This window comes from Peromyscus maniculatus, chromosome 2 (genome assembly GCF_049852395.1).
Source record: "Peromyscus maniculatus bairdii isolate BWxNUB_F1_BW_parent chromosome 2, HU_Pman_BW_mat_3.1, whole genome shotgun sequence".
NCBI lineage: Eukaryota > Metazoa > Chordata > Mammalia > Rodentia > Cricetidae > Peromyscus > Peromyscus maniculatus.
Genome location: NC_134853.1, coordinates 23,125,052 through 23,142,279, shown reverse-complemented (window position 1 = coordinate 23,142,279; position 17,228 = coordinate 23,125,052). Strand labels below are relative to the sequence as shown.

At 35.8% G+C, this 17,228-nt stretch overlaps 1 protein-coding gene across 2 annotated transcripts in view; it reads right to left on the bottom strand.

The window, feature by feature from the left end:
- Positions 1–17,228, bottom strand: part of Cnbd1 (cyclic nucleotide binding domain containing 1) — a 364,314-nt gene that overhangs the window by 278,845 nt on the left and 68,241 nt on the right. For both annotated transcript variants that reach the window (XM_016001789.3, XM_042270807.2), the window contains exon 4: positions 16,324–16,479. In XM_016001789.3, the coding sequence (XP_015857275.2) occupies positions 16,324–16,479 (156 nt within the window). The remainder of the gene's footprint in view (positions 1–16,323; positions 16,480–17,228) is intronic.

Genomic DNA, 17,228 nt, shown 5'->3' with positions numbered 1-17,228 from the left:
AAATTTTCAACATCATTTAGAATTAATTAGCAAATAAATTTTACAATGGGTTTAGTGATCAAAATTCAATAGTGTCTTTATCCATTTATTTTGATCTTAATTCTTTTAATCATATTTTTATAGTTTTCACTGAGAGCTTTATATACCTTAAATTATTTTGCATTTATTTTTTATGTACTTAGAAATAAGTTTTAAGTTCTGAAGTATTTATTGCTAAATAATTTATTATATTATTTAATACTGTTTTATTTTTGTAATTGACTTTGAATGTTTTTATAATAACTGGTTTTAATTGTAGTTACTATCTTACAGATTCAATAAGAACTGTTTTATAATCATAATAATCATATTCCTTATACATATAGAGCCATGCTTTGTGAATAGTTTCACATAGATAAAAGAATTTTGAAGAAAAAAAAAACACAGAAAAAAACAAGAGTTGTGAGAATTATCAGGCCCTGGTTTCAAACTTTAATGAATCTACTGTGATCAAGACATGCCTTGCTGGTGTTAAGAAACTATATTACAAATTAAAAAAAAAAACACATGAAAAGGATTAGAAAGAAACTCTGATTTTATTAAATGAACTTACAAATATAATTTAGTAGAAAGACAGTCTTTGCAGCAACGGATGCTATCTAGTCCATATGTACCGATGACATCACCTCTTACCTCACAGTCCCACAGTTAATTGAATCTCAGTCTGGTACAAAAGTGAAGAATCCCTAACTCCTAAGACAAAACTTGGAAAAAATTGTCATATTTAAAGATTTGACTCTTTGAAAGGAATAACCAAGAAAATAAGTATCAAGTGACAAACCTAGAGAAAATACTTGCAGAAAACACATTAGGTTGATCTCTTGTTCCCAGAAGATATAACAAATGTATAAAAGACAATAGTGACAAAATATCCTCCACTGTTTTAAATTAACACTACAAACGGTAGATAAGCTCTTAAAGGCACATTTCACATTAATAACTACTAGCTATATGAAAGTTAAATCCACAATAAGATGCCATAACCATCCTTTAGAAAGGTTAAAACATCCTGTCAATCCTGAGTGCTGCTGAAGAGGTCCTGGAACTCATACATTGTTGATAGGAATGCAGCAGCAAAGGCTGTTGGAAAACAGTCCAGGGGCTCAACAATCTGGTTTCTACAGAGTCAACCAAGATAAACATAAGCAGATGTCAATATAAAGTGCACAGTCACCTTACTAGAAGAGGGTTGGAGCTGTGTCCTCAAAGTCAAGCATTCCCTCCTGGAGAGGGGCTTGTTAAGACTCAGGACGTAAACAAAATGCCCAAGTCTGAGGAAACCACTCAAACTTACAAGATTCACGGGCCTCTCCCAGGTTATACAAACAATAATGGTTGCTGAGGAAATACTTTAAGGGGCTGAGCTGCCTGCAAGAGACTCTCCAACTAGAGTTGCCAGGAAGTCATGCATTTCTAAGTTTACAAGTTAGGAAAGTAAAGCTTTTCTAAGTTATCATCCAGGATGGTATGTTTTCTTTTTTGTGTTATATGGACCGTTTTGAAGCACTCATACTCCTAAAAATAACCCCTTATCATACTCTGTAGCCACGTAAATCTTTTTCACCCACCAGTACCAGAATAACCAGTCATAGGCTTAATATTAATTACAAACTGTTTTGTCTATAGTTCAGGCTTATTGCTAGTTAGTTCTTATATATTAAATTAACATATTTCTATTCATCTATATTTTGCCAAGTGACTGTGGCATTACCAGTCTGCTGGAGGACAGAGGCATGAATACCACAGTGGGTTCTAGTGCATATAACTAAGTTACTGCTACATCCTTCAGAAACTCAAGTGTGAGTACAGAAGACACACACACACACACACACACACACACACACACACACACACACACACACACACGGTGTACTGTCCATATCAGCCCATCTGTACCACACCCAGCCTGCACTCTACTTTTATATTAGAATACTAATGTTCTAAATTTTATGTAAAGCTTCCACCATGCTCCATGTCCCAACCAATTGTTGTAATGAAAATATATTTGCACATACATTCTGGAAGTCCCTGTGCCAGGCCCATGGAAAAGTTCAGGCACATGTGCATAAATGATCTGCCAACACCGTGGCATGAACAGGGTGGCTGTGGCATAGAGGCTTTGCTGTCATTCAGCATCAAGGTGAAGCTTCAATCAATGTGTCAGTGCTAATAAACATAGTTTCCTCATCTGTTGCAAAAAGGACTAGATTATTATGAATGTTAAAGCAATAAATGAAAAGCTCCATAAATGTCAATGTTTATTGCTGGTCTACATTCTGAGAGTTTGCAAATCTCTTAACACCAATAAACAAATAATTTATTCCATAACACACAGTCAACCGTAACCAAAACTGTAAGGAGTCTCTTTAGACTCTTCATGGCATAATTTACAAAGCTATTTTGTATTTAAAATGAACTCTGCTATTTATTAATTTTAATTGAGCATCAGTTGGTGAATGTTTATGCTGTCTCAAATTGTATTTAAAAGAAGAAAATAAAACCACATTAAGACATGAATTTTGCGCAGTGATTCAGACACTCACTAGGAAAGTGGTGAAATGTGGAAAATGAACAGAGCATGGACACCTTTCACCCTCTGCCTAGCTGCCGGTGACAGGTACATTGCATAAGCTTGGCTGGATTTCCTTCTTCCTCTGGGTTGGAGGTAAGAGGCAGGAGTAAGCAGCACACATCCCCCACCTGGAAAGATAAGACCCCAAAGGCAAGAGAGACGCTCCCCAATTACTCACTAAATGAGAAAGTCATTTTCTTTGTTCTATGGTATGAAATCCTTCATTCTTCAACTGTTACAAGTTCCAGTGTGTCACACATAAAGATGGTAAACATAAAGATCATAAACTGGTATTCAGAGCTAGGCAGTGGTGGTGGTAGTGGTGGTGGTGGTGGTGGTGGTGGTGGTGGTGGTGGTGGTGGTGGTGGTGGTGGTGGTGGTGGTGGTGCACGCCTTTAATCCCAGCACTCAGGAGGCAGAACCAGGCAGATCTCTGTGAGCTCAAGGCCAGCCTGGTCTACAGAGCGAGATCCAGAACAGGCACCAAAACTACACAGAGAAACCCTGTCTAGAAAAAACAAAAACAAAAACAAAAAATGGTATTCAGGTATTCAGAGCTGGATAACATGGTAGCTCTTTTTTTTTTTTTTTTTTCATTTTGAGGAAACTCCATATTGGTTTTCACAGTCACCAGACATGTATGCATCTCCACCAATAGTATATGAGGGTTCCTTTTTGTCTACATCCTTTCATTTGTTATTTTTTGTCTTGGTTTACTGCAATTCTGACTGTAGTATTTTGTTATAGTAACAGAATATGAACTGAGACTGAGACAGACATAGAAGTAGCCTATGAGTCTATTTAAAATGCTAAGCATCATTAATCAATAAGGAGTTGCAAATTGAAATCAAATGAAAAATACCTTATATAATGACTATTGCCAGAAAATTGTAAGTGTTGACAAGTATGCAGAGGAAAGGAAATCTTTGTGTACTGGGGATGTCAATTTTTACAATCATTATGTAAAACAAGAGAGAGCTTTCTTTAACAACAAACAAACAAAGCCCCGATGGCTCAGTGGTTAGAAATACTTGCTGCTTTTCTAGAGACTGCAAGTTCTGTTCCCAGCACCTCTATCAGGAGGCTCACATCTGCCTTCCAGGACATCTGTTGCTCTCTTCTGACCTCCACAGGGATGCTCTCTACACATAGCATACATTCACACAGACATATACACATAAACATATATGAGAATTAATAAAATAAATCCTAAAAACTAAAATGGAGCTATCATATCAGTATTTCAAAAAGACAGGAGCACCCCATGCTCATTGCATGGCTACAGTTAAGATATGAAAACCACCACAGTGCCTGTCAATGGATGGATGACTTTTAGATGTGGCATATGGAAAAATAGAAGGAAATTATCCTTTGTGGAGATATGGATGAATCTAAGGAAGGTTATTCAAACTGTCTTCAGACAACCCAGGAAGATAAACATCACATGTCTCACTTCTATGTAAGATCTGTAGAAGCTGAACTCAGGAGTCACAGTAGAGACTTGTAACCAGAATTGTGAGGAGAGGGTGGTTGTTGATGGAAAACAAGAGTCACGAAATTTCAGTTAGAGTGAAGGCAGCTCCTGGTGATCACGACTGTAGTTCAAATGTATTACATATTTCAAAACTCCTAGATGGGTGGATTTTACATGTTCTTGCCTCATAGAAATGACACATATAGGGTTACAAACATCAAAAGTAGCTTGATGTCATTGCCCCATAATGGCTACGTGCATGAAGCTATCACTTCTACTGCACTATGTGGTTATCATGTGTTGGTTACACTTTTTAAAGAAAAACTACAAAATAAAAGAGGCCATGTAGACTCCTGTTAGCAAAAATGGATTTCTCTGCTTGTTTTCCTTGACTCAATAAATTGAATTTACCATATTCAATGAATTTTGGGTTTTACATTTTTAAATGAGAATAGACTTATATTTAAGGTGTACTATATTTTTGGGTCCCTATATGGAATATAAATGATCAACAAAAAACATAACACACATTCACATTTTAAATAATAATACAGTGAAAATAAACTAAATACCAATTTATTCACTGTACTTTAAGTAGAGTGTGTTCAAATTGTATTTGTAATTCCTTTTTAATAATACACATTTTCATGTACATATAATGCATTTATTATTTCCTTAGAAATTTGTGGTAAATAAAATGATGTTATACATTAACAGACACAACTCATGTCTGCACTCAACTCGGTATCTCAGGTTTCCCTGTGTGGGTGAGCATGGGCAATGGTTCCAGTGTGTTCTCGCCAGCAATGCCACAGCCTTCTGTGTGGCTCTGCTGTGATTTACAACTATTCTGTCTGTGACTGCTGAAGGTGATGCCATCTGTCACAATCATGTTACTGCCATAATCTTGTGTGTGTGTGAATATCGGTGCAAATGAGCAGAGTTGTTGCTCTGTGGACCAGACAGACTGCTCTGCAAATGCGTGAACTTGCAGCTCTTCTGGACACTATTGTCTTTCAACATTATTGTATTGATTGATTTTCAACCAAGTCAATGTGCAAGTGTGTCTGTAGGGTCTAGTATCAAAATTTTCTATTTTCTCATTCCATTGGCGATACTGATGTTTCATCACCATTTGGTCATTTGCCTCACTCTCATCAGGCTGAGCACTTTCTCATCTGTGTACTTGTCATTACTACTTTCTTTTCCATAAACTAAGCACTCAACTATCACTATTATCCTTACAGGATAAGATGTTTCATGTCCTTTTAAAATTCTTTGTGTGAGAGTATGTATGTGTGTGCATACTTGTTTAGGTCTGTAAATCTGGGCACATGCATGCCATGACAATCTCAGATGTCAGTCCTCACCTTCCACCTCATTTGAGACAAGGGTTTTCATTGTTTGCCACTATGTATAGCCATCTAGCTGGGCAATGGTGAGCTTCCAAGAGTCACATGTCTCTACCTCCTATGACACTGTACCATGCCCAGCTTTATGTGGTTCTTGGGATCCAAACTCAGGTCCGCATGTGGCAGTAAGTGTTTTGTTCACTGAGCTATCATCTTATTCCATCTTGTCCTTTAAATGGTTCTTTAGAATACATCTTCCTTGGTTAAAAGATTCTCCCTAGTGGACTGAATTGCATGTCTTTAAAAAACAAATATTTCCATCCTCTTCTTGATAGAATTCAGTTAAAAGTCAAAATTCCACAGTATGAAGTCACTATTAGAAATGAACTGATCACTGATTTTCAAATAAGTAAAGCTTCTTCAAACCTCATCTATTTGCAAAGATTCTTGGAGAGTCAATACCTCCTTTGGAATGCTCATAGGAGTAAACCCTATGTATCTTAAATTCAATGGAATTCTATCTTGTATTAAAGTACCAACTTAATAAGGAAAACATGTCATAACAGTGAAAACACTAAAGATGTTTTTCCTCTAACACAACTTGTGATAACTATAGACTATAACCTTTCCCACAGTTTTTTAAATTCTGACAAGGATGGTATGAATTCACTGCTACTAAAAACTACTAGACTTGGCGTGAGTATGTCTTCAATAGCTTAGGGCGTACTGTGAATTTTATGCAAAGCAGACACTAAACTATGATGAAGAGGCAAGGCCCTTTCATCTTCGTGGAAGGTTTCACTTTAGTAACAAGTGTACATGGAAACAAACTCCTTGGAATTGCTGAGAGCGATGTCTAAATAAACATTAATATGTGGAAGGTATATCATAAAAGTCTTCATGAAAAAAGTGGATCACTGATAGGAAGAGAGATTTTCAAAGCAAAGGAGAAACACCATCAAAGGTACATAAATGAGATTTCCAATCAGAGAACATGGGATAGTGTGATAGGGTTGTGAGTTGGGCTTGATTATTCTCTTCCAGGAACCAGACAATGTGGATCAGTATAGCACTTTGGGGTGCTGAGAATGATGTGTCAATATAACATAGAAGCACATATATATTCTACCAGTCAAAGGATAACACCCTGAGGAAGGATAATTGAAAGGACTGTTTCTACAAGTAACCATACAGGATTGAGGAAAAACAGTAAGAGGATAATAGACCAGCAGTTGGAAACAGGGACAAAAGATAGCAGTAAATTATGATCTGCCTTGGCCTGAAGGGATGAGGGATGAGGTCACTGATATTCAAAGAGAGCACTTGTGGTAGAGGTGAGAAACTATGGTTTGAATCTGAAATGTCTCCAGCAGGTTCATGGTGTGGACGCTTGTTCTTTGGCTGTTTTTGTCCATTGTTTTGGTCATAGCTGCACAAAAGCACCTTAATATAAGCATTTTAAAAAAGTACACACCCAACTGTGCCTCAATGGTAAGAAACAGCAGAGCAATAACTCAGACCTTAGGGTTTCCCACCCTTTGTTATCCTCTATTGTTTCCATTAGATGAATTCAGTTCATCAAGGAAGAACAGTAGATGCAGGTGACATAAGCCATCCTGCTGGGGTGTAACTCAGGGTATAAAACTGTCAAGAGCTATGTGTGTGTCCTGTAACATGAATCTTAAAAGGTCTTAATAAAAACAAATCCGGAGCCAAGTATTGGGGTGAATGCTGAAAGATCAGAGAAACAGAACAGACCACAGCTAACCTCACCTTGCCAACTTCTCAGCTGATTCTGTTTCCTCAAACTGGAAGCTTCTGAGTCCTCATCCAGAATGAATCTCAGCTGAACTGCTGCTCAAAAGCCTAAAAGCTTAACCAGGCTCTAATTCCTGGTTTTCACACCTTATATACCTTTCTGCTTCCTGCCATCATCACTTCCTGGGATTAAAGGCATGTGTCACCATGCCTGGCTGTTTCCCGTGTGGCTTTGAACTCACAGAGATCTGGATGGATCTCTGCCTCCAGAATGCTAGGATTAAAGGTGTGTTTTCTCGCCTCTATGTCTTTCTAGCAACTGTTCTGTTCTCTGACCCCAGATAAGTTTATTAAGGTGCACAATATATCAGGGGACACAATATCACCACAGTGTCCTACTATGTGTATAGTTTTTGCATTTAGGTACTTCCTGTGAATGTTCCTGAAGTCTTATAAAGCACTCAGAATTAGATATATTTAACATACTTTTAAATGATAAAACTTAGGCAAGATATGTTATTTTCTATCACAGTTCTACAAAGAGCCAGCATTACAAGGTATGGGAAAATTGCTAGAAGCAAACTATCAAAAAATGTGAAAACCATTTTATCACAACAACTGCTTAATTTCTTCAACATTGCAATTAATATATAACTACAATAAACGAATATTTATATAATATATGACAAAATTATCATTATTCCCAGACTTACTTACAACTATTTTAAATGATTAAAAGAAAATATATGTAAATATATTACAATAATGTGTGTTCATTAAGGCAGCCATTTACAAATACACAGAGGCCTAGTTAAATAGCTTTACATATATTAAAGATGCTTAAAGAATGTAATAAGCAAATAATCATATTCTTAGCTGAGGGCTTATATTGATTGCAAACTTAACAGATTCTGGAATCACCTTGAAGAAAAATATCTGAGCATATCTGTGAAGGATTATCTTGATTAGGTTAACTAGGGTAGGAAGAGTGACCCAAATGTGGGTGACATAACTCACTAGACCGCTCTGCAAGCCTGAATGACAAGGAGGAAGCAAAATGAGCATATCTACCTATGACCCTCTGCTTCCTGACTGTAATAGTTTAGCGGTGGAAGGCAACCTTGGCAGGTGGGATCCAAGGGGCACCAGGAAGTCACACCATGCAAAAGAGCTCACATGGGAGGTTTACTGGGGGGAGGTGCAGAGGTGGCCTGTGAGGGACAGCAGAAAGGAAGGGAGAGGGGGGCAGAAAGGGCTGGCACTTTATAAGGAGAGATAGCGTATGCACATGGTAGAGTGCTCTACTTGGTGGCTGTGGTAGCTACAGTGTCCTGCTAGGTCCCTGAGAGCAGGCCAGTGTAAATGCCTGAATGCCAACATTGACTGTGAATGTACCAGAAGGAGCTGCCTCAAGATACCCACGCTGTGCCTTTCTTGACACCATGGATTTACCTTCCGAACTGTGACCTGAAATAAACCCTTTCTCCCTTAAGTTGCTTTTGTCCGGTATTTTATGACAGCAACAAGAAAAATAACCAACACATCGTAGTATTCACAATTATAAAAGAGAATTGTTTTTTAAAAGTATAAAACAACTGGCAGAGGTGGCACATGCTTTAAATCCCAGCACTTGGAAGGCAGAGGAAGGTGGATCTCTGAGTTCATGGCCAGCCTGGTCTGCAGAGCAAGTTCCAGGACAGTCAGGGCTACACAGAGAAACCCTGTGTCAAAAAATTTTTTTAAAGTAAAAAAAAAAAATTATAAAAAATTACAAAACCTGTATGAAACTTTACTAAGGTCTATTAAATAAGTTTAAAATAAATATCTCCCATGTTCCTGAATATAAAGTTACTATTTATTTATTAAGTACATTTTAAAAATAGTAAGAAATTATCTTACCAAGTAACAAAACACATCACAAACTAAAATTATTCTTAAGTTCATATGAAATTGACATAAAATTCATTAAAACAGAATAGGTAATCAAAATATATAACACATTTATAATATAATAAATTATATCACAAATCATTAATGAGTGGAAAGTCTAAAAATAAATTATATTTATGAACAATTTAGGCATTAAAAATCATTTTATTGATTTTTTTTTTCCTTTGGAATAGTAGTATTTGATTTTACCCTAGGTCACTGGGCTATCTAGTCCCAGGTTTTTGGTCACCTAAGCAATGTTAGACATGAGTTCCTCCTTGTGGAATGGGCCTTATGTCACATCAGGTATTGGTTAGTTACTTCCATAAGCTCTGTGCTACCATTGTCCTAGCAAATCTTGATGGCAGAAAGTCACTGCAAATGAAGTCCTACCTTCAGTACACTGTCTGAAATAGTTGAAGGATTAAAATATTACTTCCAGTGAAACTAACTTTTATGTCTTTATTATTAAAAGAATTTAAAAACTTTTAATACTTTTTCTACAATATGCCTCTTCTCTCTCTCCTCTCCTCTTCTCTTCTCTTCTCTTCTCTTCTCTTCTCTTCTCTTCTCTTCTCTTCTCTTCTCTTCTCTTCTCTTCTCTCTCTCTCTCTCTCTCTCTCTCTCTCTCTCTCTCTCTCTCTCTCTCTCTCTCTCGTGTGTGTGTGTGTGTGTGTGTGTGTGTGCATGAGAGAGAGGAGAGGGGGGGGACTCCTGTTGTTCATTGGTCAGCATTACCCTTTTTGTTCAAGACTTCTTTCATTACTGGGTTCTTTTGTGCTTTCCTATGAACTTTAAGACTTTTTTTTTGTAATGATGACATTGGGATTTTGATGAGGACTGCATTAAATCTGTAGATCACTTTTTGCATTTTCATTGTATTGTATTCTGACGTTCAAATGATGTGGGAGGGATCTTTCTATTTCCCAATGTCTTCTTCAATTTATATTATCAGGCTTAAGATTCATACTATAGGAGTTCTTCATTTCCTTGGTGAGGCATGATCCAAGATAGTTTTTGAAATAATTGTGAACAGAATTGTTTTCTTCTTTTCTTTCTAGTATGTTTGTTATTGATTTGGCTATATTGACTCTACAGCCTGCCCCCTTTGCTGAAGGTGTTTATTGGTTCTAAAAGTTTTCAAGTAAGGTGTATAGAATTTATCACATATCATATCATCCACAAATAAGGATAATTTGAGTTTTCTCTTTTCCTTTATTTCTTGCTCTTGTCTTATGGCTTTAGCTAAGACTGTATACAATGCTACAGAGTAGAAAGAGAAGACACTCTTGTCTTAGTCCAGACTTATTTAAACTGTTTTCAGTTCTTCCCTCATGTGTTATAATGCTGTCTATAGGTTTATCATGGATGGCCTCCACTATGTGGAAACATGTTGTTTCTACTTCCAGTTTCTTCACAACTTTCATCTTGGAAAGACATTGAACTTGATCACAGCCTTTTCTGCATCTATGGATTTGAACATGTAGTTTCTGCCCTTGATTGTTGTTAATGTGATTCATCATGTTTATGAATTTTTATATGTTGAACTATCCTTGCATCCCTGGAATGAAATACAAATGGCCAATAAACATATAAAAAATGTTCAGCATCCTGTCATCAGAGAAATGGACTGAGATTGCATACTTGTCAGAATGTCTCTCATTAACTAGCGACAGAAAATGCTGGTGAGAATATTGGGGGAAGTGACACCTTATACACTGCTGGCAGAATGTATCCCCAAACAGACCATAGAAAATCAGTATGGAGTTTTCTCAAAACATCATAAACTAGAATTCCCCTGCTGCACCTTTTTCATATATAATTAAAAGACTCTAAGATATCATGACACAGAAATACTGGCACATCCATATTTATTGTAGCACTATCCACAATAGCTGAGCTACGAATCATGAATGCATATTGGAAACACAAGGGACTACAAACTACAGTACCATCCATGCAAATGATGACTTGTACAGCAAATAACCCTTGAAGACATGAGGGCCCAAAGAATAGATATTTAGTGGATAAAAGATAGAATGACAAATAAGGCTTGTTTTGTAAGTTATTAAAGATAACCAACTAGTTTGATACCTCTGTGTAGATAATTCTAGAGGTTGACCTCAAAATGACCGTGTAGACCCATAGTCTACTAGAAAGAACCACATGGATTTTCTAGGTTTAATATGATCTGGATGTAATGTTCTAAGTCTTTCTAAAATTTATTTTAAATATCAAAATGACCCCCAATAGTACAAAAGCATGCTCATATTTGTAAACACAGTTATTTGAATGTAAACTAAAACTATTTGAAAAGTTAGGGCTGGTTCACAAGATGACTTAAAATATTTTGTGAGAATAAGTGAGTACATTAAGAAGGTGATTAAAATTTGTCAGACATTACATTTTTAAGAAATCATATGATTGTGATAACTTACAGACAATTGTTAAAACTAATCTGCACACATGATTTTGTGTCCCTATGTATTATTAAATCTGTAATAAAATACATATTAAAACCTTCCAGTAAGGCCATAAAAATCAGATGTCATAGTATCTAATGTGTTCTTTCTATTGTGTTTATACTTTTAAAGCATTTCTATGAAAATATTCTAACTTGAAATGTAGAAAGTGAGTCTGTGAAACCAAGAAAGTTAAATGTTACTTTAAAATACAATCTAAAACAATATATTAATAGAGTTAAAGTGTGTTATTAGAAATGTTATAATAAAAGACCTTGTTTATTCCTTAACTACAGAAGACTGGTTCAAAGATGGTTTTTAAAAAGCTCATTCATATGTCAATGACTATAATATTAAACATTTTGAACTATAATATGAAAATGCCCCAGTAAACTTTGTAAACTAATATAAATACATGACAAATAAGTAAGAGCTATTATTTGTTCATCTATCATAATGGAAATTTATATTCTGTCTTGAGAGGAGATTTATCTTAAGATAGTAGCAAATTCTTTATAATTCATTCATGGAAATCATGTAGAAGACAATTTTGACTCATCTGGGTCTAACAACAATAATGATAGCATGAGTTTATGGCTTTTATAGAATAGTAAACTGAATACTAAGAGGTAGAATTTTCTCAAAAGTTTGCACAGTTCATAGCAGTCTGGTTCATGACCTAGATTTTTCTGATCACAGGCCAAGCTGACTGCACTGAATACATCCCAAGTATAACTGTGGCTCTTGCTGCTACAAACAGACCAAGAAGCAGTGCTGTTCTCTTCCATAATATCTATATGATGCTAAAGAGTTAACATTTCTGTTCTTTGTTACCTCATCTAAAGTAATTGTCTTCTTTTAATCACATTCCTATAGCATCTACGATCATGACTCCTATCATAAACATAAATAACCATCTGTATTTATTAACCCAACTTCAAATGAAGATTCTATCTAGGTGAGAGCCTTCCCAGCCTATCTCCAAGCAGCTTTACTCCAAATGTGCCATTTTCACAAAACTGGGAGCACCATGGCATTTTCCTCTGACTGGCACATAGCCTGGAAGTGTCATCCCAGACTGAGGTTCCTCATCCTCATATAAGCCACTTCACTGGAGGACAATGGGAGAACCAGGCTGCATTTGGATTTTACACAGCCTGATTCTAAAAGGCAAATACACTGATTTCTTCCAGGGAGTGAGTCCTCTGAGTCCTTCCTGAGAAGTGGCTCTGCATCACTGCTCTGTTGAAATGTAATGATCATCAGATGCCTCATTCCCTCGAAGGAAACATCTTTAATTGGAGAAAGTAGAAGAGATAGCAACTGGGCCAAGTTTCCTCTAAGGATCTCCAACTGCTTTCATGATCATTTTTGAATTCCTTGCATCTCCCTCTTTTCACACCTTCTCAAGGCCCATATAAGTCACTTTTTTAAAGAGTTAGCAGATTATAAATAAGTTGTTTTCTACAAAGTATTTCATAATTACATTTCAAAAGCTGGTGATGTTATAAGTGTCATTAAATATGAGCATTGGACGGTATGAGATTAATTCCCTGCATTCTCCATAGAAAAGAAGCTACAGTCATTCCTCACCTAGTACAGCTGGACATCCCACCCTGAATCTCCTCATGGCAACCATGTTGACCACAGATACATGAACGGTTGGCATTCCACCAACATTAAAATCCCACCACTGCCTATGACCACTTCTTGATGATTGGGTTCCTGAGTCCTTCTGAGGCCTCCTCCCTCTCCCCGGCCCTCCTCTATTGTGTAGTTTTCAGGAAAGTTATCTCCTTGTAGGTCACTGTGTTACAAACCATGTTGTAGACCCATTTTCTCACACTAGTTTCCTTTGCACAGAGTAAACTTATCTGAGACATTAAGTTGGCTACTACCTTCCTATTTCCTAAAATATCTCATCTTATCACCCTACAATGAGATTTTCACTGAATGTTTCCACCAAGCTCTATCTCCTGAAGGTGGATTAACTTTCTCCTAAGCCCTCAACACTGTCATGGTGCACAGAATACATTATCACTTGTATTTAAGAATATAAACTCCACAGAAGGTAAAACATATATGTTTCTGAAATTCCAATGCTGTAAAAATTACTAAAAAAGTACTCAAAAGCTTATGCTGAATTCACTCACAAATGGATTAAATTATAATTTTCCACAATTTACAAAGTTGTTTACAAGATCAAAATTGTTCACAGCTGCTAATTGTATTTGTTGTTCAATGCTTACTCCTTTTGAAATGTGTTTTCTTTCAAAGTATTTCCCTTTGCCAATTATATGTAAGCTCAGTAAAAGTACTCATCAGAATGTACTGTCTCTTTAAGTTTTTTCTAAGGAATGGGTACACAAGCCAACATCAAGCCTGCTTCCTACTAACTACCAATCAAATGTAGTGATCATGGCTCAATTCTGAACTGTATCTTGAGAAGACTTATGATTGTAAAGCTCTTAGCATCTTCAGTATGCACATATTTGCCACTGAATCTAACATTCTCTTATTTTTTTCATTGTTTTTGGTTGTTGTAGTTTCAATTAACCAGTACTGGTTCTTAATGTAGAGTTCAATGCCTTAACTACCACGTAGTCAATGTAATATGCTTTACAAAACAACATTTAACACAAAGACTCCAAGCCACTTTTTTATCCTCCTCCTCTCTCTCCTGCATATTGTCTGACAATTGACTTACCAACATTGTACCTCTCGCCTAGGTCCTCAGTTGTGCAACTTCAGTGATTTTTATGTCTGCTAATGACTTTTATGTTTCAAAGCCATCTTTCTGCATCAGCACTAAACTCAAGCTACCAACTTGAAGTAGAGGTTATGTAGTCAATGTGATTAAATATCACATCAAGTTATCAACTTCAAAAGATTTTTAATATTCTCAAGAACATTTGCATTTCTTTGAAAGTAGCTATGGTAACTCATAATTAATTTTTATTTACTAAAATTCAAACAAAGGACTTTATAGATTATAAGGTAGCTAGTTTTAAAATTCTGGTAACTTGCATCACTAAAGCAACCTATCAATCTATCTGATATTGGTTCTGTTAGTCAGAAATAAACAAAAGGCTATAGACCTGACAACTTATCCATCAATGAACAAAATTTAGTTAAATTATTTTTGTACTTTGCACATAAGGCATCCAACTCCATTGCAAATATAATTAACATGAAACTATTGATGTTCCTAAATGTGGCCAAAACCATTAAATGAACTACTCACCCTTGTCTTGTCTTGAGTCTACACCTTTGAATGTAGAATCAGAATTAGAGGCATGTGCTCAACTATCAGAATACAGCAACGATTATGGGATTGGCCCATATAATTTTTCATTTTGGCAGAATAAAAGAAACACATATTCAAGCCCATGAGGTGGCTTAGCAGGTGAAGGCAGTTGCTGTGCAAGCATGACAACCAGAGTTCCATGTAAAAGTACAACCCAGGTGAAGATCTATGGAGTAAAACAACTCTACAAAGCTGTCCTCTAGTCTTTACATGGCATGTACCCCTCCACAACAATAATTAATTAGTTAATTAATTAAAATTTTAAGAAATACACACAGACTCTTCCTTTCTGGCTTTAAAAAGGTAAGCACTCATGTTAGGTGACAGAATGAGAAAAAGCTACAGAGTGAAGATGTGGACGGTGTGGAAAACTATTGTCCTTGCTGAGAGCTAGCAAGAAAAAGAAGGTATCAGCTCCTCAATTGTAAGGAATTTAAGATTCCTCTAGCAACAACATAACCATGGAAGAAGATTTCTTGCTATAGAAATGAACGGCTCATTGCACACCTTGGTTGAAACTGACATATTAAGCAAACCAGATACTCTATGCCTAAAGACATTACAATAAAAAAGAAACACACATACACGTTAAAATGCACATTATTCAAGCCACTAAGTTTATAATAATCTAATATACAATAACAACAAAAAAATGTACTAGTATCAACAGGCAAGGAGAAAAGGCTCATCTTCCTGAAGAGCTAAGAGAGATTTCAGCACACCTATTGTTCTAATAACTCATCACAACTGTCTCAAAAAACTACCATGAGAACTAGTTCAGAAATTCCATTTGTATGTGTAGAAACATATAGGTACATAATGATAATTAATAAAAAGGAGACCATGAATTTGAGAGAGACCTAGGATAGGTAGGGAAGATTCAGTGGAAGAAAAGAGAAATGGTAAGTGATGTAATCATATTATAATCTCCTCATTTGCTTCCCTGTTCCTATTTTCCTCCCCTCTCCATTTCTCTTCCTTCTGCCACTAAGCAGTTGTGTCCCAACTGTAGGACAACATGCTCAAAGAAATGAAATGTAATAAAATAAGTGTGTTTAAAGGCTCTGTGATGGAAAAGACAGTTTAAATTCTGCAGAAAGCCATTGAGTAATTAAAAACTAATGAAATCACAAACTTTTTTTTACGTGACATCAGTACATAGCACATGTTTTTCTTGCAATGTAATATTGAAATGAGGAGCCACAAGCTTAGCAGTATATCCATTGCATGTCATGAAGGCTGAGTTCATGAAGGTTGTTGTCATTTGTGGACAGTCTCCAGACTTTCCACTTCTGAATTCATCAGTCACACCAAGTCATGAAAAATGCACATGCGTTTGCAAACAACTAACTAAAAACAAAAAAAAAACAAACAAAAAACTAGTAACAATAGTCTTTAGTGACATAAATTTTACCATTAAGAATACTCACAGTTTCTTTAAGATAGCTAAGAACTCTACAAACTTCAATGAAGAGATTTCTTCATCATAAAGACTAGGGCCGCCACGTGCTTTTCTGGCATACTCAGCTATGTTGTGTGACTCAGGAGGCTGGAGTTTATTTTCCTCTGTCTTTGCAGAACATTTTCTGAACAAGGAAATAATATTAATGTTATCATTACCATGCATAAAAATTTTACATGGAGTTTTACTTTACTCTCAACTGTAGAAATACATGGTGTGATAATAAATCAACACTAGTGTAGTTATATTTGTACTCCATTGTACCTTAAGCCTACAAATTAGCATATATAAAATATTTTCAGCATATATAATTTGATTATATGTTATGACTTGTAAGCATTTAAAATATTATATAACTCAAGGAAATTTTACAAATCCACAAACATCCTTCTTTTTCCATACAAACAAAGAAAGAAAGAAGGAAGGAAAGAAAGAAATCCCAAAAGTAGTAGATGGCAAGAAATAAACTCAGAGTTAAAACTAATGAAACAGAAACAAATAATAATACAAAGAACTAATAAAAAAGAGGGCTGGTTCTTTGCAAAAAAAGTACAATAAAATTGACAAAAGCTTGTCCAAATTAACTAAAAGTTTGAGAGAGAATATCCAAATAAACAAAATTAAACACAAAAAGAGGAACCTAACAAATACCAAGGAAATCTAGAGTGATAGGACATGCTTTAAAAACCTGTACTTCGCTAAATTGGAAAATCTAAAAGAAGTGGATAATTTTCTTGATATAGAATACGGAAAAAAATTCAAGATCAGATATGTAATTTAAGAAGATCTGTAATGCTAAGAGAAATAAAAGCAGTAATTAAAATTCTCCCAACAACAAATAAAAATGCCCAGGGCCAGATGGCTTTAGCACAG